Raw genomic sequence first — 27,492 nt, 5'->3', positions numbered from 1 at the left:
ACCTCTGCTCCTTCTCACCTTCTCTGTGTTCAAGGGAAGATTATGCTTCACAGCTCTCAAGTTTAAAGTCTCCCTAGTTTGTTTGTTTGTTTTTTAAGATTTTTATTTATTCATGAGAGACACAGAGAGAAAGAGAGAGGCAGAGGGAGAAGCAGGCTCCTTGCAGAAGGCGGACACGGGACTCCATCCTGGGTCTCCAGCATCACGCCCTCGGCTGCAGGCGGCGCCAAACCGCTGCGCCACCAGGGCTGCCCCAAGTCTCACTAGTTTACTCTAACTAGAGTAAACTCTAGGTAGCAGTTCTGAACCCTAAGTCCAAATTCCTGAGAGGAGGAATCTGGTTGGCCTTTCTTGGGCTGGCTGTCCAACTTTAATCAGCTAAGAGATGAGAATGGGAGTCACACCATAGAAAATGCTAGTACCTGACAACCTAACCTAAAGAAGTATAGGTCTAGAAGTAATGTTAGTAGTGTACTAGTTTTTTAAGAGTTATTTGTATGCTGTCAGTCTTATTAAAAAGGAGACAACAGACACAATAGAGTTACTTGTGCTAAGCCCACATCACCAAATTGAAAAATCATACATAACCTAACTGCAATTTCAAACTTCTCCAGGAAATGTAATTTTAACCAGTTAATCTGAAATTTCCTGGTCAGTGCTAGTGTGGTAATCCCCTAGTAGACCTCTTTTGTTCCCCAAAGGAAGGGGGACAAATAATCCTTTGACCCAAATAATCCTTTTTCTCTCTTACCACTTCCTTGTGTCATCTCCTCTCTGCCTTTAAAAACTTTTCTTTTTCTGTAGCTCTTCAAGGCTCTTTCCTATTTGCTAAGTGGGACGCTACTTAATTCATCAACTGTTCAATAAAGCCATGGAGATCTTTAAGATTTACTTGTTTGAATTTTTATTTAACAGTCTGATCTCCCAGGGTCAGGACATCTGGACCCAAATTATCCAAATTAATTTTCATGGTTTACTTAATATTTTAAAAGCATATTCTGAAAATCAGTAGTTAAACCTTCTTGCTCTCTGAATTTTTTTTCTCTGACCTCTCCACGAGCTTGTCTAAACTAAAATTCCTTTAAATGGTGGTTTAATTAGGATTGAAAGCATGGAGCAGCTGTAGTAAGAAGTATTGGAATGACTTGTGAAAACATCATGAGAGAGAGTGTGTGTGTGTGTTGGGTTAGGGAAAACAAAAGAGAGAAATAAAAGTTAGTACATATTAAGAGGTAAAGAAATAGAATTATTCCTTTCCATAGATTCTTGGGCTTCTACTCTCCTCATGGATTCTCACCTCAGCCACTAGGGTCAAAGGGCTAGAGCCTAACCCAAATAAATAATTGGATCTTCCTTAGAGGCTGGTTGTATGCCAGGGCAGAGAAAGCTAATGGTATAGTGATATCTGAGTTAATCTATGTGGTTTGCTAGATGATCAGAGCCTGGAAGTACCGGTTCTAACTCTTACATACATTTAAAATGGTCTCCAGAATATTGAATCATTTTATGTGAGCCCATTTGGATTGTTTCCGGGTAATTTGGCAATTCAAAACATTTAGCCACCTTTTTTTTCATAGAAGGGAACAGATGAGGGAAATGTGAACATTTTAAGAGGGATGTGTCATGTTTTACAATAGAGTTGGAGGTTTTCAGAGTCTGAAATTGCAAGATTACAAAGTAAAACTAGTAGGGGGGTCTAAATACTCTTGAGCGCTTAAGTTATTCAACTGGAAAAACAAAAATTCAAACTCTTACACTTAAGATTTGAAACTTTTAAGAGTCTAACTTAGAACATATGAGTTCATTTACCAGATATTTATTGAGCACCTAAGGCATTTTTTTTTTTGAATTGGCGATGGAAACCTGGACTTTTTTTTTTTAAACCCAAGAATTCCCAACTTGGCAAGTGTTTGAGGACTTGTTCTGGCAAACCACCTGGCAAGAGAGCCATGGAATAATATTTTAGTGGCTAAGGTATCCAAAATTGTATACTGTTCTTTTATGACATCACCTTATCTCCCTATCATGCCTTCCTTTTCCTGTACTTTGTGTTTTAATGATAACAGGAGAAATCAGCTGCATTCGATTTCAAAATCTCAACTTACTTTCCTTTGTCTTGTTAAGGAGCGGCGCAAATTTGGTCCCTTAGGATGGAATATTCCCTATGAGTTCAATTCTGCTGACTTTTCAGCCAGTGTCCAGTTCATCCAGAACCACCTTGATGAATGTGATATTAAAAAAGTGAGTGAAATTATTCTTTTTCCCCCTACTTTTATTGCTGTCCTTAAATCAAGGTTCTATAGACTTTTTCAGTCTATAATATACAGTTGAACCTGCTGGGGTTCCCCCAGGGCCTCCCCATTCTGATCCCTTGTTTACTGGTCCAGTCGTTTCCCCTCACACCTCTATTGCCCATAAGGAGTACATTCAGACCCCGATTGCATATTCGTGTGCCCCCCCCCACTCAAACCTCTCCCATGCACACACCACAGAGACAGACCACAAATGAGGAAACTCAGTGTGTGCAGAAACTCCACGGCCTTCCTCATATCACAGGTAAGTGCTCCAATGCACTTCAAGAGAACAGACATCTCATATCAGACCTTTCTTCCAGCATCTCCCTGATGCCTCTTCAGAAGTGAAAATGTTCTCTCTTGACCCATGCGAAAGTTCTTTCTCACCTTTAGTCACATCTTAACAGATGTTTAAGCTTATGCAAATAGATAGAAATAATTTCTAATCATGGTCACTGATCATTGTCTAGCATTTCACAAGTCTCAGAGTGCTCACGCATGCAAGATCTCATCTGTAGGTAGGCACAGAAGGCATTACTATTCTCCCCACTGTACTGATGAGATAATGGACAAGAGAGAATAAAGGACTTCCTCCTCACAGAGCTAAGAACACAACCCAGTTGTTCATCCACATGTGTTAGAAAGGATTGGAAATCTGTTTTTTTCTATGATCTTGAGCAAGTTTATGAGCCTCTCAGAGCCTGCCTCCTCATCTACAAGGTGGCCATGGTTTCTGTGAGGAATAAGTGAGTTAGCATTTGTGAAAACACAGTATATGGTGCACAATAAGAACTCAATACCAATTTCTTACCGTCCCTCCTTCTTTTTTCTCATAGTAGATCTCGAGCTAATTATGTATAGACACTGAAGTATCAGTATGGTGATGGTGAACCATGATGAATTTTTATGTAGGCCCCTGGAGGATCTAGAATCAAATCATCATTTTTCCTTGAAGTTACAAAAGGATATTAAATTGAGTATGACAGTTTGATGAAAAATTATATCGTATGGGTTCATATTCTGTTATTATTTATCATTTGGTATATATAAATAATAGTTAACCTTGGAATAATTGCTTTGAAAGGCAGTGGAGCTAATGAATCAAAATTTAGCCAAAAGAAAGTAAATTTAAAAAATCAAGCATTCTTACTTTTCCTACTCCAAATGTATTAAGTGAAAAAAAAAGTATTAATATCTCTAATGTATTGCTAGAATAAGTTTGCTATGGAAATTAATAAATACTTTGATTTAGTTATAGTTCACAGAATGAGACAGCAAAGGATTGATTTGTAGAAAAATGCTGTGAATGAATAATTTTCTAGTTGTTCTCATACTGATTCAGAAAACATATTACTAGGAAAGCTTATTAAATCGTTGATTACTTGATTTTTTTTTCCTTTCTTCACTAAACACTACTTTTTTCTAATGGCTTGGCATTAGTATAATGAATATTATAGTTGATTACATCCACAGAGTGAAAAAAAAAGTATTTTTCCCCCATTTTAAATAATCAATGAGTAATATATTGTAGATTTTTCTTCGGTGACCAAACTCTAGCAGTTTCAGCCATGTAATAGCAAAAGAGTTAGTAACAGAAGATAATGAGTCATTTTAAATGTGATCTAGCTAGTGCTTCGTTTTTGAGACATTTCCTCCAGGAAAAGATCTGAAATGTTTAGAATTGCTCATTTGGATTGACAATGAATAATCTCTTGTATTTTTAATAAAGGGTGTGTCATGGAGTACAGTTCGGTACATGATTGGAGAAGTACAATATGGAGGCAGAGTGACAGACGACTTTGATAAACGTCTACTTAATTGCTTTGCTAGAGTAAGTCAATTTACAGAAAAGGCATGGGACAGTTTATTGCATTTTCCTTTTAAACAAGAATATTTGTTTGTTTGTAATCGGTGAGCCAAACTTGGGGGGGGGTGGGAATCCATAGAGCAGAGCTTCTGAAAAGAAACAGCCAACAAAACCAAGACCAAAACCAAAACCAAAGCCAAACCAACTAGCAATCTACTTATGGTCCAGAGCAGAATAGTGGTCAACTCTCAATGGTCTGCGAATTATCTGCTGTATAAATGAGTTGCTTATTTTCAGGGTCTCTCCCCACTACCCCTCCTCCATGAAAATGTGACAATTAATATGCTAATTCCTTTGAGTGCAGGTCTTGTGAAGATTTCAAGTCCCCAAATAAGTGATTGGAGAATTAACCATAATTTGAGTGTTCGCATCTTTTCCATTAGGATAAACAATTGTTCATTTTTCCCTCTGTGCCCAGTAAAATCCACATACATCATCACATTGGCAAACATTTTCTAGAGAAAATTATTCGTTGGCAATTACAGTTTTCACATCAGTGATAGATGGTATAAATGTGTTTACCAGATTCAAACTCTTCTTAAAATTTTCACGTTAAGAGAAGCAATATACATTACCTAAGTTGGAAAAATCAGATACATGAGTATTTTATGGTTATTTGAATTCTTTATAGTAGGCCCTATGCTGGCAATTCTCTGTTTCAATGATTTTGTCCCCTTAACAAAAACAACAAAGTATAAGCTTTAGGTATATTTTGGTAATTGGAGTTTGACCAGGAATCTGATGTTTCGTTCAATACTTACTTATTTTTGCAAGTATTTCTTAAAGCTGTATGTGGAGAAAGGTGGATAATGATAAATGCTGTATGGAGGTGAGAACCTGGCTACTGGAGATTAAGTCAGTACAGACCTCCCAGAAGGCAACTGGGAAAACCTTACTGAAATTAAGTATTCTAGGTAGACACATCCCAAAACATTTCTAGAAAAAGTCCACAAGTTGACATAAACATTATTATATGGCAGTATTGTATGTGGAGCTGAAGGTAACCATCATTGCTTTGGGTTGCTTGTAGGTTCCCTTCCCCCAGGACATGACTTTGGTTGAGGTGCCTCCCTTCCACCAGGGCAATACCTTGGAGGGACAACAATGTGGTGAGCCCTTAGAAGTCAATAGTCCAGAAAGCTGAGGAGCAAGTGCTTGGGTCCTAAAGAAGGAACTGGTGGTGCATTGCAACATCCTCTACAAATACCTAACATGGATTAGTGAATGAGCACAATGGAATACTATTGCTCACCTTTCTGGGATATAATCTGGCAGCATTTAGTCATATCCAGTGTGTGACACTTACTGAACCAGACTCCCACTCCTGAGTGTGTATATATATATATATATATATACTCACTATACTGCATATATAAGTATATATATATACACTGCATATATACCCTATATATATATCCCAGAGAAATTTGCAAACAGGTCCATGAACATGTGCAAAGATATTGCTCATAGTATTGTTTGTAGTAGTAGGAAGTTGAAAGTAACCTATGAGTCTGCCATGGAGGTATAGCTGAGTTAAATGTCGTAGATACCTATCATGGAATTTAATGCAGCACTTAGAAGAAATGATCCATATGACATCCTACATAGATTTTTAAAACTTAGTGTTGAGTACACAGCCTAAAAAAATAAAATGAGATCTATAAAGTAATACATGTATATTTCACAAAGACATAGATCAAGCACATTTAAATAGATATCCTCTGGGGGAAGGAGACTGGGAGTGGAAACCAAGACTGAATGGAAGAAAATGAAAATAAAAGGGGCCTAAACTTGGACACCTGAGTGGCTCAGTTGTTTAAGCATCCCACTTAATTTTAGCTCAGGTCATGATCCCAGGGTTGTGAGATTGAGCCCCACATTGGGCTCCCTGCTGAGTATGGATTCACTCTCTCCCTCTGCCCCTCCCCCCTACTCACTAGCGTTCTCTCTCTCTACAATTTTCTCTCTCTAAAAAAGGGGAAGCCTAGACTCATGAGAATAATAAAATAAAGGAATATAATTTCTCATCTCTCTATATCTGAGGTTTAAGGAAGAAAAAGATGTCTTATATACTTTGTGTTAGAATGATTGTAAGAGTATCTAAAATTGGAGTTTTAATACTCGAGACTCTGAGAAGTGATTAGATGTTGCATATATTGTACAGATACTACCAGTAGAATGCTGACGGCCAAAAAAGAGGGAATCAAAGATCACTACTAGTTTAGACTTAAACAATTGGGTAGAGAATAATAGAATCATTTACAGAAGAGACAGGCTTCAGAAGGAGTATTACTGGCTGGGGGCGGAAATTAGGAGATCTGATCATGTAACTTTTGAGATGCCCACTAGACACCCAGTTGGAGTTGTCTAACACTGTAAGTTCCCTAAAGGGGGGGACTTTGCCTGATTACATCACTGCCAGATTCCCAACATGCAGAGCAGAACCTAGAACATACTACGTGCTCAATAAATATTTATTGAATAAGAATGAAGGAAGGTAAACAAGGCAGTTGAATTTATAGTCTGGAACTCAGGAGAGAGGTTAGGGCTAGAGAAAAAAGAATTGGAATTTGTCAGCATACAGATGGTTATTTGAAGTCAACAGATGAAAGCGTCATCTAAGAAGATTGTGCAGAGAAAGAAAACAAGCTAAGGACAGGGCTCTGAGTACTTTAATGTATCAAGAGAGAAGAAATAGTCAACTGAGAGAGGTGAAGGAAGATGAGGAAAGGGACTTTATTGGTACTTAGTATTTGACCAATAAATCTTTAAAAAATACAGCCTACTCTTAGGAAATATGAAATATACAGAAAAATGTAAAAAAACATAAACATGTGGCTTAGTAAGTCTCTCCATATAGGCAAAGAATATTTCCAGCTCTCCGAAAGACTCATGCATGCACCTTCTCCATCACAACTCCCCATTTCCTGGGGGATCCCTGGGTGGCTCAGCAGTTTGGTGCCTGCCTTTGGCCCAGGATGTGATCCCGGGGTCCCGGGATCGAGTCCCACATCGGGCTCCCTGTGTGGAGCCTGCTTCTCCCTTGGCCTGTGTCTCTGCCTCTCTGTGTCTCTCATGAATAAGTAAATAAATAAATTTTTTTTAAAAATTAAAAACAACTCCCCATTCCCTCAAGGTAACCGCAGTTCTAACTTTTATACAAACCATTTCTTTCTCACTGTACTTTTACCATCTAAGTAAGTACTCATGTATGTATGTATGTATGTATGTTAATATACATAGTTCAATTTTGCCTGTTTTTGAACTTCATATAAATGGAACCATAGTGTATATTACCATTTTGGTGTCTGGCTTATTTTTCTCAATTTGGAATTTTGAGATAACACCCATGTTGCCTGTAGTCTATTCATTTTCCCTTACTCTCTTGGGTTCCATTGTATCATATTGGTGGAAATTAGGATTGTTTCCACCTGGAGGTATTACAAATAATGCATCTGGGGACATTCTTGTACCAGGTTCTTGGAGCACATGAATATGCCTTTCTATTAGGAGCTGAATTGCAAACTGATATAGAGTTTGCATACTTTCCATTTTAGGCAGTCACATCAATCTGGTTTCCAAAGTCTCGTTCCAAGAATACATCCAACCAAAGAATGAGATACTCCATTTCACCACATCCTCACCAACACTGGGCATCACTAGTCTCTTAAGTGTTAGCCATTTGGGTGGATATATAATGGTGTCTGACTTTGGTTTTAATTTTTATTTCTCTGAATGCTAATGGACTTGAGTACCCTCACGCGTTGATTTACTATTGTAGTTTTCTCTCCTGTGACTTGCTTGTATGTTCTTGCCTCTGTTTCTCTTGGGTTATCTGTCTTTTTAAAATATTGATCTATAGGAGGTTTTTGCATATTCTGTATATAAGTTCTTTGTTCATTATGTGGTTGCAAATATCTTTTCCCATTCTGAGCCTTGCCTCTTCACTTTTATTAGTCTTTTAATGATTAGAAATACTTAATTTTAGTATACCTGGTATATATTTTTCTATTCCTTTTATTTCAACCTTTTTGTGTCATTATGTTTCAGACTTATCTCTTATAAACAACAAAATTGAAAATTGAAAATTGAAAAGCTGAAATTTTTAACATCTAGTCTGAAGATCTTGTATTTTAACAGGCAAATTAATCATTTTATTGTTGTGATTACTGCTGTATTTTGACTTATTCTATCATCTTATTTTGTGGTTTTCATTAGACATGGTTTTTTTTGTTTGTTTGTTTGTTTTGGCCTTTTTTCTTCTTTCCTGCTTTTTAAAAATGTGTTTTTATATTTCATATTGGTATGAAAATTATGTATTCCATTTTTAGTCTTTACATTTTCTAATATGATTACTTAAGTGAAAATCTAACCCTACATTATAGCCCTTCTGACTTGCATCTTTCATATTACTGCCATGGAACATTTTGGCTCCTCCTCATTTTTATTCCCATTGCCGCCACTCATTATGATAATTTTACAACCAGTGGTGATTTAGATTTATCAATATATATACCGGTTGATAGAAGGAAGCCAGCCCATTCCTTATGATGGGGGAAGTCTAGGGGTATGGGTGCAGAAACTGGAAGGTTTGGTGGGGGAAGATGGGGTTACTTTCTTCTGATCATATCCATGCTCAGAGTGAAATAAGCATCATCAGCCAAAGAAATGCAGGTCATAAGCTGAGGGGAGGGGACAGCAAGTGTGGAACATTTGAAGAAAGGGGATGAGATGTGAAGTAGTTGCCTTGGAGAGTGAGAAAGGGAATATGTGATCCTAATACATGTGTTCAGCCTCCCCCACTAGATTGTAAACCCATTAAAATAAGAAACAAGGCATCTAAGTTTCTGCTTCCTATCTAGCACCTAGGATACACTCAATACATGTTTGTTGATGATGATAAATGTAATTTAATCTCAGCAGATTGAGATTTATATGCCTGGGGTCATAGTCATCTAAGACAGAGTAGATTGGATTGATTTTTACTGACCCCAGAGCACAACCTGAAAATCAAGTATCTTTTTTTTTTTTTAAACAACACCTTATAGTAGCTTTAAATATTGCCTGGACTTTTTTCTAAAATGTAGAGTTCAAGAAGAGTCCCAACTAACCAATCGTCTTAGCCATTTTGTCTTGGTTTTATTGAAACTGCCTTAATTAAAGGTGGCAAGAACACTGCAGTTTACTGGCAAAGTCAAGGGGATTTCTAAGAGACCTCTTTGCCCTCCATGTCAGAACCAGAGCTGGCTCTCTGGATAGTAGCTCAAAGCTGCTTGTGGGCAAAGGGAAGGAGAGAAAGAGCACCTGTTACTCAAGCTTTTGCACCTTCAAGCCCTCAAGGTGGGTGGTTCCTCTCTGTGACCTGAACCTGTCTTCCCCCTCTTCTTCTTCTTCTCTATCCCCTCCCCCACCATACTGCACTGCAACCCCCACCACACACACACATTCAGGGCAATAGAAAACTAGTCAGCAGGCCCCAAACCCCTCTCTGAAGCCTACAGTTCTCCATCCTCTGGGCCTGGGTATCACTCTCTTCTCTGGAGTTTAATTACTGCTCTAAATGAAAAGCTCACCCTACTATTTTCCATTCTTTTGCCCCTAGGCAGCTTCCCTGCCCAGCCCCCACTTCTTTATCTCAGTCTCTCTCCTGACTTCCCTTAGAGTCGCTCCACCTTCAGTGGCTCCAGCTCTCTGAGCATTGGGCTGCCCCACATCTTGCTCCCTTTGAAACTGCACTTCATCCTGCACTCCTGTCAGCCTCCTGTCTCATCTCTTCCTTTCCCTCGCCTGTTCCAGATGGCACCTCAATAACCAGAGAGGTGAGTTTGGGTCTCTGGATATAAGGACACAGGGTTACCAGGAAACCCTACTGAGGATGGCTGTAGAAAGCACAATGGAGCCCACATGCTCCTCCTAGCTCAGTCTCTGCTTCAATCTTACCTTCTGACCTGCTGGCCTAACCTTCTTATGGTCACTTTACCCTGACCATGCTACTCAGTTTAACTCTGTTCACTCATATGTGGAATATGAGAAATCATGAAAGGGACCATAAGGGAAGGGGTGGGGGGATTGGGGAAAAATCAGAGAGGAAGACAAACCATGAGACACTCCTGACTCTGGGAAACAAACAGTTGCTGGAGGGGAGGTGGGTGGGGGCATGGGGTAACTGGGTGATGCACTTGATGGGATGAGCACTGGGTGTTATACTAATTGTTGGCAAATTGAATTTAAATTTTTTAAAAAATAAGAATAAAAAAGAAAGATTTAAAAATTGTGTTTCAGTGCCTTCAAGTTGGATCTTCTATCCCTCTGACTTTCAACTCAGGGCTTTTCTTTGAACCCCTGTTTGTTTTCTCTGTTCTCAACATCTTATGGCTGTGTCTCCCCTCAAACCAACAACTGTAGAACTTTATTGTCCTTGGAGGATGACTGCTTATCTTTTATAAGGTACCTTTTAGAATCTCCTGAAGTAACTCCATGTTGACTTCTTAGTCCTTATTTTGACTATCCCCCGAAATGTCCTCCAGATTTGGTGAAACTCAGTTGTTCTGTGTTTGTGACTGGCTATTTATGTGCGTATTGATAAAGTGATAGAAGAAACAGGAATGTAGAAGAAATAGGTACTAGAGAACTCGGCGTGGTCACTGTTGTAGCCTTCGCCTCCATAGTCATCCACATCACTAAAAACACAATCTTTCTATTAGTGATCATAGCACCACTCTCTTTAATAACTTTCAGAGGATCCTCATTTCTTAAGTTCACGCCAGTCATTGCCTAAAGAATATTTACCCCAAATTTCGTCACTTTCTCCACCTGCCTCACATTTTTGCATCAGTTACTCTGTGCCTTTGCTGGTGTGGTCTCCCCCGTCACTAGTTTCCTCATCAAAATCCTGTCCTTCAAGGCTTCTCTCTAAGATAAAGCCTTACCTGACATCCAGCTGGCTATTCTCTCTTCCTGCTGTAAGCCTCCTTGTACTCTGCTTATTCTTCTTTCCTCTGGCTCTTACCTTGGTGCCTTTTGGACGGTGGTCTGTTTTAAAATTGACTTACCCCTCTACTGGGTCACTAGCTCCTTGAAGGAAAGATTCCCCTTTGCATTCTGTTCCAGTTATAAGCTCCATGCCTTGTGCACAGGAGTTGAGTAGGATAGAACATCTGGGGGGGAGGGGTGTCTCCGGGGGTGGGGGGGGAGCAGAAGAGAGAACCAGCACACAGGGCATTTCAGAGTGATCATGGGACCTAAAAAGAGCTGGAAGAAGGGGATGGAAGGAAGATGCTGGATAAAGTGTAACCCACTGAAGTAAAGCCCAATCCCCATCTCTTTTCACATTGAGTCCTCTAAGTGATTCAGACATCCTGCCTGTACTTCTGTTCCTCCTGTCTTCCCATTATTTTCCTTCCTGCTGAGAAAATTGCTCTGTTAGACACTGAAGTCATTGCCTCAAATCTGGCTCGTAGGCATTCAGCATTATTTTTTTTCTCCTCTTCAGAATAAGTCTATTCACACCAAGTATATATTTGTTCTCTGGCTTTTACATTACAGATAATCAATTCATATGGAATGAGAAAAGGATGTCTTAAGGCAAACAATAAGACGGTTGGATACATTTGCTTCTTGTGGCCAGGGACATAACTTAATTAACAGAGGGAGCTCTCCAGCTCAGGGTGGGAGGGGAGACAATTGTCACGTTTTCCTGGCCTTGTGTGGTGCGCAGTGCTGCTGTGAGCCACATGGAACACAGCATAGCCCCCGGCATGAACCCTGTTTTGGGAGTGAAAGGAGGCCATGGAAATGCCCAGATCATCTCTCGCATGTGTGACTATTGCCTTATCTCTGCAGTGTGTTCCCATTTCTCTTAAAAAGTAGGATGGAGGGTCACAAGTTTATTGGAGCAGAGAGTGGCCTTGCAAAGCTGGCCACTCTCTGGTCACTATTAGCAAGCACCTTCTTGGGTGTTCAAGAGAGGCTTGGGCTTCACTGTTTTTGTGTCATGTAGCCTCTCTCTTTTCTTCATATTTTTGCTAATTTCTATCAGTGGGTTTCTTAAGGTCCTTTCAAACCCAATATAAAAATGTATTAAAATGGAAATAAGGTGACCCCTTCCTTCCTTATAGTTTTCATTTAGACGTTCATCACTTTTATTTCTTCTGTTTTCCCTCCTGCATAGGTCTGGTTTAGTGAGAAGATGTTTGAGCCATCGTTCTGTTTTTATACTGGATATAAAATCCCCTTGTGCAAAACCTTGGATCAGTATTTTGAGTACATCCAGTCACTGCCATCCCTAGATAACCCCGAAGTCTTTGGGCTGCACCCTAATGCTGATATCACGTAAGTTCCTGGCATTTTTTAATTTTAAAGGATCATTTGTAACTCAGCCTGGCAAAGACTGTGCATTTCATTTTCTCTCTTAATTTCTCTCCTTTCCCTTCTTTTTATTTTTCTGTGAAAAATAATGTCACTTCCTGTCTCCCAATTATAACTTTGTCATATCTTGGCCTGCTCTCCCCTTACTAAATCCTGATGCTCCAGAGTTTACGACAAGCTAAAGCTCTAATTTATGCGTTGATTATTTCTCCTCTGTCATGTCGTAAAACCAGTTGGTGTTGTTGGTATTGATGCTTTCCACTGATAGGACCATAGTCTTCCAGCTTCTTGCCTCTTACCAAAAAAAAATCCATTAAAGATAATGGTCACAAACAGAGTCTAAAAGGGCCAGGAGGACAGAGAGAAGGAGGAGGAAGAATTGTGTTTCTGCTTGTGGCTCCTGTCCTCTGATTTACTCGCTTGCACCCATCTGTCACTAATACCCATGGTGAGCACAGAGCACAGCTACAGAGCCTGGAGAAAAGGCTGGGGGTTTAAGCTCAAGGTGAGGGCCCCTGCTCTGGTCACCAAGGTAAGAGAGGGTAAGTGAAGAGACAAGAAATGCAGCCAAATCCCCAGTCCCTTCTCAGACCCACTCATTGAATGAAGGAACCTGAAAACAAGACTCTCCGGTTCCACAGAGAGAGCACCAAAAGTCCCCAGCTGAGATTCTCATCTGGATGGTCATTGCCTCTGGCCCCTCAAAGAAAGATCACAGAGTTTATGTCTAGGAGAGTGGTTTGGGTGAATGGAAGAAACCAGACTCCTCTGGTAGAATCTAAGCTGTGGCAACCAATCGAGGAGTGGGATGTCCCTCTCTCCGCATCACTCACCTGCCACTGCAATTTTAACAACTCTGCAGAGAGGCAGAGAAGTTTCTCACCTTCTGCTTCTCTACCCTTGCCCACCATCCATGGAGTTCCAACTTGTTCTCACTGCGTTTTTCTCTCCACCCCCTGAGTGTGTGCTTTGCCTCTTGTGTAAGGCTTGGCCTCCAGGCCTCTCTGTCACCCATACTGATTCTGATTTCTCCAGATCCTCTGATCTCTCCCATGCTGCTTTTCATCTTTAGAGATGTAGGCATGACCCAGAAGAGCCATGAATGGCTAACACTCTTTTCAGACCCCATGATGGAACTGTGGTGGCTCTGGTGGTATTTTGAAGAGGCCTTCATAGGTTGGCTGGAGACAGGAAAGAAGTGAAGAAATAAGAAGAAAAATTCCTCAGGGATCCATCTGAAATCAACTCAAACACTATCTGAAAGAAAGAACACAGAAAAAGAGTTTTGCTTTAGCTGAAACCTTAGAAGTCTGAGGCAGACCCCATCACTCCTCTTTTCAGAACCCTCCTGAGTCTCCCATCTCACTCTTAAGTCAAGATCAAAGGCAGATGGTGACACACAGGTGACCTGCAAGGCCCGCTAGGACCACCTTCCCCCACCTCTCAGCCTCATCTCCTCTGTCCCCTCCCTCCCTCACTGCCCAGCTCCAGCTCCTGCTAGCTTCCTATTACTCAGATAGGCCATATGGCTCCCCTCATGGGATACTTGCTCCTCCCAGAACATCCCTCCCCCCAGATATCATTGTGGCTCACTGGCTCACCTTTCCTCTTTCTGGTCCTTAATTAAATGTTACCTTTTCAATGATGTCTACCCTGGGTGCCTTATTTAAAAATTGCAGACTGCTCCTCAGCCCTCACCCCAGACTCCATCCTTCTTGCCTACTTTTTTCTTTAGATTGTATCACCAGCTGGCATATTTTGTATTTACTTATTTATTTGCTATCTTCTGTCTACCATCATTAAATATAAAGGCTATCATGTCCAAAACTTTTGTCTATTTTTATTACTGTCTCTCCAGTGCTAAACAGTGCTTGATGGCTCAGGACCTATGTGTTGAATGTGCCAGCAATACTAAATTCTTCTGGGTTGTGAAGAATATAATGAATGAGAATAGTCTATAGAAACAGTTCATGTGAGTGGGCAGAAAAAGCGCCAATGATGTAAAGCACTTCTACGTTAGTAATTGAAAAAGCTCACATATGAGAGCTCCAAACTTTGAGTTCATCCTTGCAAGAGCCCAAGGAGTCATGACAGCTGGTTCCTAGAGAGTTGGATCCTGTTGGGGGCTACAGGATCCTGCCACAGAGTGTGTTAAAGCAGGGTTGAACTCATCGCATCCTGACTTACCCATGTGACCATAGCAGTTTGGGTCATCAGCTCTCAAGAAAGATAAACCAGAATTAGAAGAAGTCCAGAGAAGTAAGCCTAAAATGTAATGCAGATAGAAGGCAGTGATGGAGTAAAATTATTTTTTCCCTTGACTTTTTATTTTGAACTATTATAAATCCTCAGAAAAGTTGCAAGTACAGTGAATGTCATATAGCCTTCACCCAGAGTCACCAGTTGTTAACAGTTTGTACCATTTACCTTTTCTCTTTCTATATTTATATCTTTGTATATTTAGAGATCTACAGTTATATACTTATGTAACCACATCTATTTGTGTGCTTATAGCCCCCTCAATGGATAGAGCTAGGAAATAAGTACTTTTTAAAACGTCATGAGTTGGGGTGCCTGAGTGGCTGAGCTGGTTAAGTGTCTGCCTTCAACTCAGGTCATGATCTCAGGGTTCTGGGATCAAGCCCTGCATCAGACTCCCTGCTGAGTGGGGAGCCTGCTTCTTCCTCTCCCTCTGCCACTCCCCCTGCTAGTGTGCTTTCTCTCTCTCTCTCTCTCCCTCAAATAAATAAATAAAATCTTAAAAACAAAACGACACCAAAAATGTCATGAGCTAATACTAGTAACTCCAGTTCCAAAGGTATACTTCACGTCTCTTCTTGGTCTTCCCTCATTTCAATATTGAAGTCTCCTCTCTCCCATGATAAGAGCTCTGGATCACACTAAGTTCAATATATTTACCCATTTGCTCTAAATGACTCCACCAAGACCGCTACCAACAACAAATGCATTAAGTGGAGATCAAGATTTCTTTGCAGTTCTTTTAATCCCTGGAATACATCCCACTGAGGTTGTACAGAGCATTCTATTCAGAAGTCACTCAGATAGTTTTCTCTGTGTGGTTATGCTATCAATTGATAGGTGCATTCATTTTTTTCTATTCATATTACATTTAGTTTTTGTCCATCTTTGTCGGTTGTCTTAAATACATGAAACATGGACATGGCTTGAGAGTCACGGCTAGATAAAAGGTGTTCTCACACCCCACCCTCTACCTTTTTGGGCAACCAGATGCATTAGTTTCTGGGTTATCTTCCCTGTGTTTTTTTCCTTAATTTTTAAAAATTTACTTTACAGAGCACAAGTGCATGAGTGGGGAGGGGAGGCAGGGGGAGAGAGAATCTCAAGTAGATTCCCTGTAAAATGCAGAGCCCAACATGGGGCTTGATCTCAGGAGCATGACCTGAGCTGAAACCAAGAGCTGGACATTTAACTGACTGAGCCATGCAAGTGCCTCTTTCCTGTGTTTCTTTTTGCTAAAACATAAATACATATATATTCTTATTACTTGTTTTTTCCTACATAAAGTTGCCATACTTTATATATAATTTTGTGTCTTATCTTTTCCAATTAAAAATGTATCCTGTGGGGCACCTGAGCGGCTCAGTTGGTTAAGCATCCAACTCTTGTTTGTGGCTCAGATCGCCATCTCAGGGTTGTGAGGTTAAGCCCTGCATTGGGCTCCTTGCTGGGCATGGAGCCTGCTTAAGATTCTCTCTCTCCCTCCCCCTCTGTGCCTCCCCATCCTTGTACAAACTCTTTAAAAAATAAATAAATGAAATCTTTTAAAAAATGTATCCTGTAATCACTCCATATGTTCCCATGTCTTCCTCACTATTTTTTATTTTACAGCTGCATGCTCCTCCATTGTTAATATGTACCATAGTTTATCATCTGTCTCCTATGGGTGGGCGTTTAGGTTGTTTCCAGTACTTTGCTATCCCAAATAATTCCTCAATTAATGATCTCATGGTTAAGGTTTCTCATGTTGTTGGAGATATATTTTCAGGGTGTGTGGCTGTGAGTAGAGTTGCTAGATCAGGGATTAGTGAATATTGCCAAGTCCTCTCCACAGGACTGTGCTACTTTGCACTCTCAACAACAATGTGGCAAGGCCCTTCCTTCACAGCCTCATCAACAGAGTATTGGTGAAGCTTTTGAATTTTCACCAATATGACAAGTGAGAAATGGTATCTCAGCATAGTTTTAATTTGTTTTCTCTTCTTTTGAGTGAAATTGAGTACATTTCCCTTCATCTGGGGACTGTTTGGACTAAGACCATCTTGGAGACCCTGTGGATCAATCCAGATGTGGTTTGATGCAGGCCAAAATCAGGGATGATGCCAGAATGGAGAGGGTAGAGCAAAGCTGTAGGACATGTCCCAAAGGGGAACTGTGAGATTTAGTGAGTATAGAGCAATGGCTGAGAGTCTTGTATAGTTTTCATCCATTTGTTGCTGCCAGCTAAGGAGTAGAGAGCACAGCGAGCCTTCTATGTCTTTTGGCAGCTCTCTTCACCACTCTATCCAAAGGTTTCTATGTCATCACTGGCCAGCATGCTATAGATTAGATGCCACAGCTATTTTTTCCCAAAATAGAGTGTCAGGATCTTGTAATCTCTCATCACACCAAGTGAGATCAAGTAGAAGGTGCTGGAACTCTGCCTCCAATCTGTCAGACAACTAGCTGGCTTGTAAGACCTGCAGTCCTCCTCCTCTGATCTCTCTTCATTCTTAACTTCCCCACCTGGTCTGTCCTTGGGTCTTTCCCACCCACTCCTCCTCTCCTCCTCCTGGGGATCTTGGTCCATGTTTGGTTCCTGCTCAGGCAAGCAGGCTCTGTTGTGCAACTCTGCATGTGGTCATTTTCTTAGTCTCTGGGTGAGCTTTGCCCTAGGTTTGAGTCTTCTTTTTCTTGACTCTGAAATATTTGATGACTGGAATGCTAGGCATTCCAGGCCGCCTTCCTGGAGGGCTGCACTCCAACCCCTCGTTGTTCCCCCATCAGCCACCAGGAGGCAGTAAGCAATAGCAGATAAAGCTTCTCAGCTAAAACCAACCCCCACCCCCTCCCAACAACACCCCTCCCATTCCAGCAAGAAGTGACTTTTCAAGTTCTGTGTGAGATGATAGAAGGAATCAAAGCTTCCCCTGACATTTCTGATCTAGAAGCTGGGATGGTAGAATTTGGAACAGAAGGGCATTTGAGAGGGAGGTTGCAGAGTTCTGTTCAGGTGTGTTGAATTGGGAAAGGATGGGATGTATCTGAGTGGGGAGAAAGACATGGATTGGAGCCCAGGTGAGAAGTTTCAGTATATTTGTACAGAGATTTGTACACTTGAATCCATTAGAGGGGGTGGACTCTGTAAGAATCAGTGAGAAATCTGTGTGAATGTCCCCAGCTAGAAGAATCCTTCTTAATTTATCTGATGTGCACCCTGTTCAACAGCACTCTTCCGGATAGGCTTCTGGCCTATGGTTAGGCCGTGGTGGAGAACTCTATGTCCTTGCTTATAGCATCTGTGCTCTGAAGCTAGCATCCATAAATTTGAGAGGAGAGGGAGATTTGCGAAAGGGGACGATAGGTCTTTCTCTTCCTTAAGAATGCAGAATCCCTGAAAAGGTGAGTGGGAAATACAGCTGAATAAATGCTTTAAAATAAGTAAAATCTCTCCCAAGAGCTTAGATACCTTGGCGACAGAAACCATAAAAATGCATAGTTTATTCACATTTTATTATCTAGATTTATAAGGTACCAAGGACTCTGCAAATTCAACTATCTCAATGTCAAAAACAGTTATTTATTTTCACTTTTTCTCATTAACGGTTATGCATATTTTTCTACCTTCTGAAATTTATCAAATGCCCTATTACAACTTTTATATTCATTTCTATGCAGGATGAATTTAATTGTATTCCTTTTAGTATTAGCTGAAATTTGAGTTTCAGATTTTTATTAAAAATGTATGCTCATTGTTATTTCATGTGCAAAGACGTATGTAAATCTAGACTGATTTGGATGTGATAGTGCACTAATATCTCATTAGATGGTTGTTTCTTTGTAGACAGTTCTGTTTTTTATTTGTCTTGCATTTTTATTACCCATGACCTTGACTCTACCACTCAGCAGAGGTGATCTGGACAACTGCCCCAAACCACCAAGCTAAAAGACCAATAGGAGCTTCTTCCTATATTTACTCAAAAGAGTAAATTTTCTTCTAGAAGTAACTCGGGACCAAAGCTCATGAAGTATTATAGTTCTCCTTCAACTCAGAGCATTTATGGGGACTGCTTTCCTGAAAGCCTGAAAGGCTTTTGAGGCACATAGAGATATTTGCAGTTCTCCATAATAGCTATCTAACTAGGCTTCTGCCTTTCCTACCTTTGCAAACATAAAATCACATAGTGGATAAAAAAATGTGAGTTGTATAGCCCTGGCATTCTGCACCTAATAAAATGTGTGGCAGGGAGATGATCCAGAGAGCTTGTGCAGATCTTATACAAAATGGGTCAGCTTTTCAGGGCTTCTTCCCCACATCCATGTCCTGAGGATTATTCTCAGATCTCCTCATAAAAAAATAAAATCACCCACCAAGACAATGATTTCTTAGGTGAGATCTAGCAGCAGCAGCATGTCCATTTGCCCCTCCCTGGAGCACTGGTGAATGCGGCTAGTGCCAGCCAAGAACAGAATGGTCATGTTCACAGTGCTGTGCACTGTTGGCACCCAGCCCCATGTACAGAGCGTGTTTCCAAAGAGGCAATGAGCTGGGGGTGAGCCAAGAGCTCCTGAGTGCCCCAGATATGGGGTCTTTCCCCTTTTTTATTTGTAGTTAGAGCAGGTAGGAAGAATGAACTCTGCTTTTCTTGGTGTGAATGGAAATTTACTGTGATTTTCTTCTCTTTAAACTTTAATGATCTGTGCTTAAATATCATAATAAATGCAGGTTTTCTTTACCTTCAAATGATGTCTTTCTGATTCTCCTGTGTTCTGAGGGGCCCCTAAATATATATCTATATCTATATCTATATCTATATCTATATCTATATCTATATCTATATCTATATCTATCTATATATATTTCCTTTTGTATGGGGAAGGTGCCATGAAGGAAGCAAATAGTGATAACGGTAATTTACTATACTTTTACTATAAGAAGAAACAAATAATTACATGTTCATGCCTTTTAAATACTGGAGAATTGCTCTCCTTTATATTTGAAGTTTAATAAAATTCAAACCAACTGGCCTGAATTCAACAAACAAACATTTATTGAGAACTTACTCTCTAACCAACTCGGGATACCATCCTTGCCCTTGGAGTTCATAATGTATTAGGGAAAATGAATGAGTGGCAAATAGTTATGTAATACAATATGATGGATCCTAAAATCAGGATTATATAGAACACACACACACACACACACACACACACACACACACACACACACACACACACTGCTAGGAAAACAAAAATGAAGAAGCAATAAATTCCAGCTTAGGAATTTAAAGTAAGCTAGTGAGAGAGGTCATCTCTGAGCTATGCCTTAATGGACGTGCAGGAGTTCCAGGTAAGAAAAGGGGTAGAGAGGAAGGGGCAGCAGCACCAAAGATAAGAAGGACAATGCAAGGAAAGTGGAAGATAATGAGCAGTAAGTGTATATACATATATTGAGTCACCAAGTTGTACACCTTAAATATATACAATTGAAAAAATATTAAAATAAAATGCTCTGGCACAGTGAAAATAAAAGGCATAGATTAGGGTACGTACGTGAAGGAACAGTCCAAGGGGGGGGCATGAAGATGTGAAAGTGTGTGCTGCGTGTGAGGAGCTAAATCCAGTGTGCCTAGAGCATGGTGGGGAGGGACTTCAAGAGAGGAGCAGCCTACCCATGAGGCTGATGCACATACAGAGACTGGCTTGGGGCACCATGAAAATGCTGGAAATTTCTAGATAGAGGCTAGCAGTGATTTGGAAATAGGTCTTGGAAACCAAGAAGAGCTGGAGAGTGGCATCAAGAGGAGACTATCTCTGAAGTTTGTAGATTAGCGGCTGGGTGAAGGCATTGATGTTCAAGAAGATGGGACAGATCAGGACAAAGAGAGAATGAAAACAGTGAATCAGGTGTTGGAATTGTTTGATTTGGGAAACAGAGAGCCCTAAGAGTCAGCAGAAATGTGGATATGTAGAGATTAGGATAAAGTTAGAGGTTTCACACTACCCAGACTTGCCTGGTTGTTCACAGTCCTCAGCAAGAGGACCGTGATAGTGACACCTAATGTAGCAGTTTCCCCTCACTGTATCGATGCTAGAATGAGATTGTGGAGTAATAGAAATCACAGAAATGTACCTGTCTGAGAATTGTATATAATATGTGGCTCCTTGACTTTTGATGACTTCATTTTGTTGTTGCATCAGCTATTTTCCTGCTTTTCCTCCTTAGAGTTATCTGTATTATTCTTAGACTTTATATGACTTTTAAAAACTGGGATAGCACCATACTTCAAAATTCAGAAATGAGTCACAAAGACCTTTTGTTCCATTTTACTAGAATGTTTTATTACCTGTGTATATGCTCAGTTTTGTGTGTGCTTGATGTGTTCATCTTTCAACTTTAAAAATAAATGTCTTTGGGGATATTCTTTTTAAAAAATTTTTTTAAAGATTTTATTTTTTCATGAGAGACACAAAGAGAGAGAGGCAGGGACATAGGCAGAGGGAGAAGCAGGCTCCATGCAGGAAGCCTGATGTGGGACTCGATTCTGGGACTCCGGGATCACACCCTGAGCCAAAGGCAAACGCTCAACCACTGAGCCACCCAGGCGTCCCTCTTTGGGGATATACTAAAACTCCAACAATCTACATAGAAATTGCTCACCAAAAAAATAATAAAAAATAAATTTAAAATTCTCTATAAAATTATACAAAATCAATTTTCTTTTTTTAAAGACTTTATTCATTTGTTTACTTTTTATTTATTTTAGAGCAGGAGGAGGGAGGAGCAGAGGGACTTAAAAGCAGACTCCATGCTGAGTGCAGAGGCTAATGCAGGGTTCGATCTCAGTATCCTTAGATCATGCATGAGCTGAGCTGAAATCAAGAATTGGACGCTTAATGACTGAGCCACCCAAGTGCTCCATACAAAATCCATTTTCATAATTTTATTAGAAATCAGCTTTTACCATATTGGCCCTTACTGTGAAATTCATATATTTAAAAGTAATGTGGAGTCAATACTCCAACTGGCTGGGTTACAAACATGTACTAGGGTTTGACACAAGATCCTCGTAATCACTGTATCCGCCTGAAAAACCAGCTTACAGCGCATAGTGGCAGATGCATTTACCTTAGCCATGACGTTTGGAAAGGATGCGATTCTTTGGATACGTATGTTTGGGCCCAGATACAACCAAATTCTACCTGCCAACCAAATGAGAATGCTGACGACAGAGCATCTCCTCCATTCTTCATCTGGTTCCTAAATGAATTAAAGGCTAGCTGAATAGAATTCCCTCTGTGGACGCAAAATGTGGCTTTTCTATAAGCAAAGAAGCCTGGATAATTTTAGCAGTAGTTCCTTAGGATTCTGTTAGTGAGATAGTTTGCACAATTCAATGCTATAGATGAAAAAGAAAAAGGTGTAATTCTTTCCGCATGCTATTAGGGAGGTGGAAAGGAGCCTTTCTGGTGGGGCACGAAGATTACTAGGAATTTCTAAGATGCATTTCAATGAACCTCAAACGTTTGTCAGTGATTCATCTCTGTTGAGTCCTTGGTGGGCTTTGCATGTGGGGGCTTATTTTTTCTCTCTTTTCAAAATGAAAATAGTCATAATACTCTTTATTATAAAAAAAATTGTACTTTCTCATTGAGAAAAACAAACAATACAGAAAATAGAAAGCACAAAGTAATAATCACAGCAAATGCTCATCATATAAAAATCTCATTCTTAATAGACCCTTCTAGATTTTTTTCTATGCTTATGTGCACAATATTTACAATAAAAATTGTAATCACACCCTGGTAAGGTTTCTGTAACATGCTATTTTTTTAATTGAAGTATAATTGACACAGAGTGTTACATTAGTTTCAGGTGTACAACATGGTGATTTGACAACTCTATATATACATTTTGCCATCCTTACCACAAGCGTAGCTATAATTTGTCACCATACAACACTATTAAAATCCTATTGACTATATTCACATGCTGTATCTTTCATTCCTGTGACTTTATTCCATAACTGGAAGCCTGTATCCCCCACTCTCTTTCACCTATTTGCCCATCCTCGCCCCCCTCCTCGCCTCTGACAACCACTTAATTTGTTCTCTGTTTTTATGGGTCTGTTTCTGCTTTTTTTTGTTTATTCATTTGTTTTGCTTTTTAGATTCCACATGTAAGTGAAAGATGGCATTTGTCTTTCTCTGTCTGACTTATTTCACTTAGCTTAATGCCCTCCAGGTCCATCCAGGTTGTCATAAATGGCAAGATCTCATTCTTTTTTGTGGCTGAGTAATAATGCTAATTGCAGCATTATTTACAATAGCCAAGATATAGAAGCAACTTAAATGACCATGATGGATGAATGGGTAAAGAGGATGAGGCATATGTATACAATGGAGTATTAGCCATAAAACAGAATTACCATGCTATTTCATTCAGTAATCTCAATTCAATAACCTCACTTTACCAAGCATACAGAGCTACATCACATTTTTCCTGGCTGTATATATAGAGTTTCACCAGGATTTGTTATTTACCAGGATTTGTTATTTATCAGGATTTGTTATTACAAATACCACTATAAATAATCTTGCACATCTTTGGACATTTGTTATTTTTTTAAAAACTGATTTATTAAATGTTAAATAAATACAAAAGTATAACGTGTGTAAAATATAAAATGTTGTTCTTTTTGCACCATCATTTCTATATTTTGCTATATCTTCCCTGTCTTTGACTTCTTGCTGAATGAGTATTTTTCATTCTATTTTTACCCCTGTGCTAGTTTGGATGTTATGTACTACTTCTTTTTATTTTTTCTTTAGAAATTTTAACATCCACTTTTAATTAAGTGTAAAATTAATATCTTTACCCTCCTCTTAATCAAAAACTCTTGGATAATTTTAACTACAGCACTCCCCTCCTGGCATTTCAGTATTTTAATTTTATCTGTTTTTCATAAACCCACAATTACAATATAATTATTGTTTTATACCATAATGCTTATTTAGATGTGCCCATGCATTGACCTATTCTTTTCTATACCTCAAACTTTCCATCACAATAATTATCCTTTAGCATTCTCTTCAATGCCTTATTTTGCCCTCCTTTTGTAAAATGCTCAGCATCACTCAGCATCAGGGAAATACAAATCAAAGCCACAATGAGATACCACCTCATTGAGCAGAATGTGTCAGAATGGCCAAAATTAACTCAGGAAACAACAAATGTTGGCAAGGATACAGAGAAAGGGGAACCCTCTTGCACTGTTGATGGGAATCCAAACTAGTTCAGCCACCCTGGAAAACAGTATGGAGGTTCCTCAAAAACTTAAAAATAGAACTTACTTACCCAGCAATTGCACTACAAGTATTTGCTCAAACAATACAAAAATAGTGATTCGAAGAGGCACCTGCCCCCCAAGATGGGTAGGAGAGGCAGAGATATCATCTCACCCAAAACCTCACCACTGCACAGTGACACATAATTGGGAGGAATATCATAAATACAGAGCTTCTCCTTGGGAAGCAAGGAGATCATGCTCCACATCAGGAACTCCAGCTCTTGGGATCTGTACCAGAAAGACAAGCCCCCAAAATGTCTGACTTTGAAAACCAATGTGCCTTATATCCAGGAGACCCAAAGGGCTGTAGGGAATTAAGATCCTGCTGTTACAGGGCTTATGTGCAGACTCACTCACCCCTGGGACTCAAAGCAAAAGCAGCGGTTTGAAAAGCACTTAGACCATATATGAAGGAGATTCATTTGTTAAACTTAAGGCATCTCCTAGAGGGGCAGGGACCTCTTGGGACTTTCGCTAGGGATGGAGACACGGATTGGCATTAGTTATGGATTCTCCCCTCTGCCTTACTAGTGCTGGTGGGAATGTCCCAACCCCAGTGGTTCCTGTGACCCTGATAAAGCTAGTAGGCACACCCCAGCCCCATTTTCCTCCATAGCCCTGCTAAAGCCAGCAGACACATGCAGCCCATGCAGAGGATGTCCCTTGCATGCCCAGCATTGGTGGCTGGGGGGCTTGCATTTCTGGACCCCACAGAACTGAAACAATTGGAGAGACAGTTCTTGATAGGCTGCTACCCCCAAGGCATGGCAACCACAGTAGACTAAAACACAACCCCAGTCTTCCTGTGAAAATGCCCATTTACATATTTGCTGTCAACTTAAAATAGACTGTTACATTAATAAGCTGTTATATGTGAGCTTCAGGGTAACAAAACAAAAGTCTATAGTAGATACACAAAAGATAATAGGAAAGGAATCTAAGCATAACACTACAGAAAGTCATTAAAGCAAAAGGGAAGAACAGGAGAAAAGGAACAGAAAAGAATTAAAGAACAACCAGAAAACAATTAACAAAATATCAATAAGCACATGACTAGTAATAATTACTTCAAATGTAAATGGGCTAAATTCTCTAATCAAAAGACATAGAGTGGCGGAATGCATTTAAAAAACACACAAAACAAAACAGACCTGTGCTGCCTCCAAGAGACTCACTTCAAATGTAAGAACATGCACAGACTAAAAGTGATGGAATGAAAAATGATGTTTTTTTGCAAATAGAAGCTGAAAGAAAACTTGGGTAGTTATATCAGACAAAATAGATTTTTAAACAAAGACTAATAAAAGACAAGGATAGTCATTAAATGATAAAGAGGTCAATTCACCAAGAAGATACAACATTTGTAAATATTTGTGCACCTAGCATAGGGATCACTTAAAAATAGAAAGCAAATACTAACAGACCAAAAGGGAGAAATTGACAGCAATACCACAATAGTACAATAGTACAGTACAATAATAGTAGGGGATTTTAGTATCTGACTGACACTCACACGCATACACACCATCTATGTGTCCACCCAGCCACTTCAAGACAAAAACTAAATTTGTGCCTCTCAAAGCATCTGGTTGACCCAGAAGAGCTCTAGAGAGTGAGAACAAAAGAGAGAGAGGCAGACAGACTACTCTCTTTTAAAGCATCTTGTTCTTTTACTCCACAGCATGTGTTACAATGGTATTGACAAATGCACCCTTCTTCCAGTAGATAGAGAGAGGCACCAAGGCAGGGATCTGTTTACCACCATATTATAGCACCTAGCTCAGTGCCTGGTACATTGGAAATCTTTATTGGATACATGGATTTTTTTTAAACCATAAACGACTATAGAACTTTTATTTATATTCAAACCAGAAACAATTCAAAAGTTAATCAAAAGGTAAATGGACAGATGTATATACCCAAATAATACTACTCGGCAATAAAAAGAAATAAACTATTAATATACATAACATCTATGATTTTCAAAATAATTATGCTGAGGAAAAGAATCCAAAGACATACCATATGACTCTATTTGTATAAAACTCAAAAAAAATGCAAGCTAGTATATGTTGACAGAAAACGGACTTGTGGTCAGTTGCCTTAAGGACAGTGTTGGCATGGAGAGATGAATCACAAAGGGCACAAGGAAACTTTCTGAGGATGTCAGATATATTCATTTTCGTGATTGTGGTGATGGTTTTATTGGTGTCACAATCTATCAAATTTTACACTGGCTAAAATGAAAAGCTTATTGTATGTCAATTACCCCCCAATAAATCTATGAAAATGCTCTTTTTTTATTCCTAACTAGGACTGAAATGTTATGTCTATAGGAGTATATAAAATCTTTTTACCAAGAACTAGTACAAATAGTAGACAGCAGAATATTTATTTATTTATTTATTTATTTATTTATTTATTTATTTGAGAGAGAGTGAGGCAGAGAGAGCATGAGCAGGGGAGGGACAGAGGAAGAGGGAGCCTGACCCTGGACTCCATCCCAGAACTCTGGGATCACGATTTTTTTTTTTTATTATTTATTTATGATAGTCACACACACACACAGAGAGAGAGAGAGAGGCAGAGACATACGCAGAGGGAGAAGCAGGCTCCATGTACCGGGAGCCCGACGTGGGATTAGATTCCGGGTCTCCAGGATCGCGCCCTGGGCCAAAGGCAGGCGCTAAACCTCTGTGCCACCCAGGGATCCCCCTGGGATCATGATTTAAGCAGAAGACAGACGCTTAACCAACTGAGCCACCCAGGTGCCCCAACAGCAGAATCTTAATAACAAAAACAGCTCTCCCCAAACATTTCCGTCTGTAGGGCACCTTTTACACCCGGTGAAGACTTCAGACCACAGTGATTGATGATGCAGCAGGCAGGACAGCATAGGAGAGGCTGTCTGCAAGGAGGCAGTTACCAGGGACTGTATTTAATAGGGGAAGGTTAACGGAATCTATCCATCTCAAGCTTCCTCGTGAAGAGAGCGTTTTAAAGAAGTGGGGTTCCAGCGGATGTCTGAGAAGGAGCACTTGACCCTTTGAGAAAGAGGTTCAGAGATCAATGGGAATATGCAAATGTTAAGACAAAATCCAGAGCTGCCGGGTCATTTTAGCTCTAAATGTCATCATCAATCACTATGGATACATGGATTTTAAAGATGGGTGGCTGCATTTAGGTAGAGCAGAGGGATGCCAATAGATTACTTTGGAAATCATAAAACAAAAATGGGAAAATGAGAAAACAAAACAGAAAATACTGAAGAAATTTTAATAATGTGTAATTCACAGAGGAAATATGAGTGATCCTCTTTGATCTAACAAATTGTCATGTAATTATAGATTCTTATGACCAGTCTATAACTGAGGGA

The 27,492-nt window shown here is 39.8% G+C and overlaps 1 protein-coding gene across 1 annotated transcript in view; it reads left to right on the top strand.

The window, feature by feature from the left end:
- The window catches only part of DNAH8 (dynein axonemal heavy chain 8), a 340,697-nt gene that overhangs the window by 286,727 nt on the left and 26,478 nt on the right, over positions 1–27,492 (top strand). Inside the window, exons 80-82 of the mRNA XM_041748133.1 lie at positions 2,125–2,241; positions 4,024–4,125; positions 12,332–12,492. Coding sequence (XP_041604067.1) covers positions 2,125–2,241; positions 4,024–4,125; positions 12,332–12,492 — 380 coding nt within the window. The remainder of the gene's footprint in view (positions 1–2,124; positions 2,242–4,023; positions 4,126–12,331; positions 12,493–27,492) is intronic.

This window comes from Vulpes lagopus, chromosome 1 (assembly GCF_018345385.1).
Source record: "Vulpes lagopus strain Blue_001 chromosome 1, ASM1834538v1, whole genome shotgun sequence".
Taxonomy (NCBI): Eukaryota; Metazoa; Chordata; class Mammalia; order Carnivora; family Canidae; genus Vulpes; species Vulpes lagopus.
This window is presented reverse-complemented; position numbering and strand designations above follow the sequence as displayed.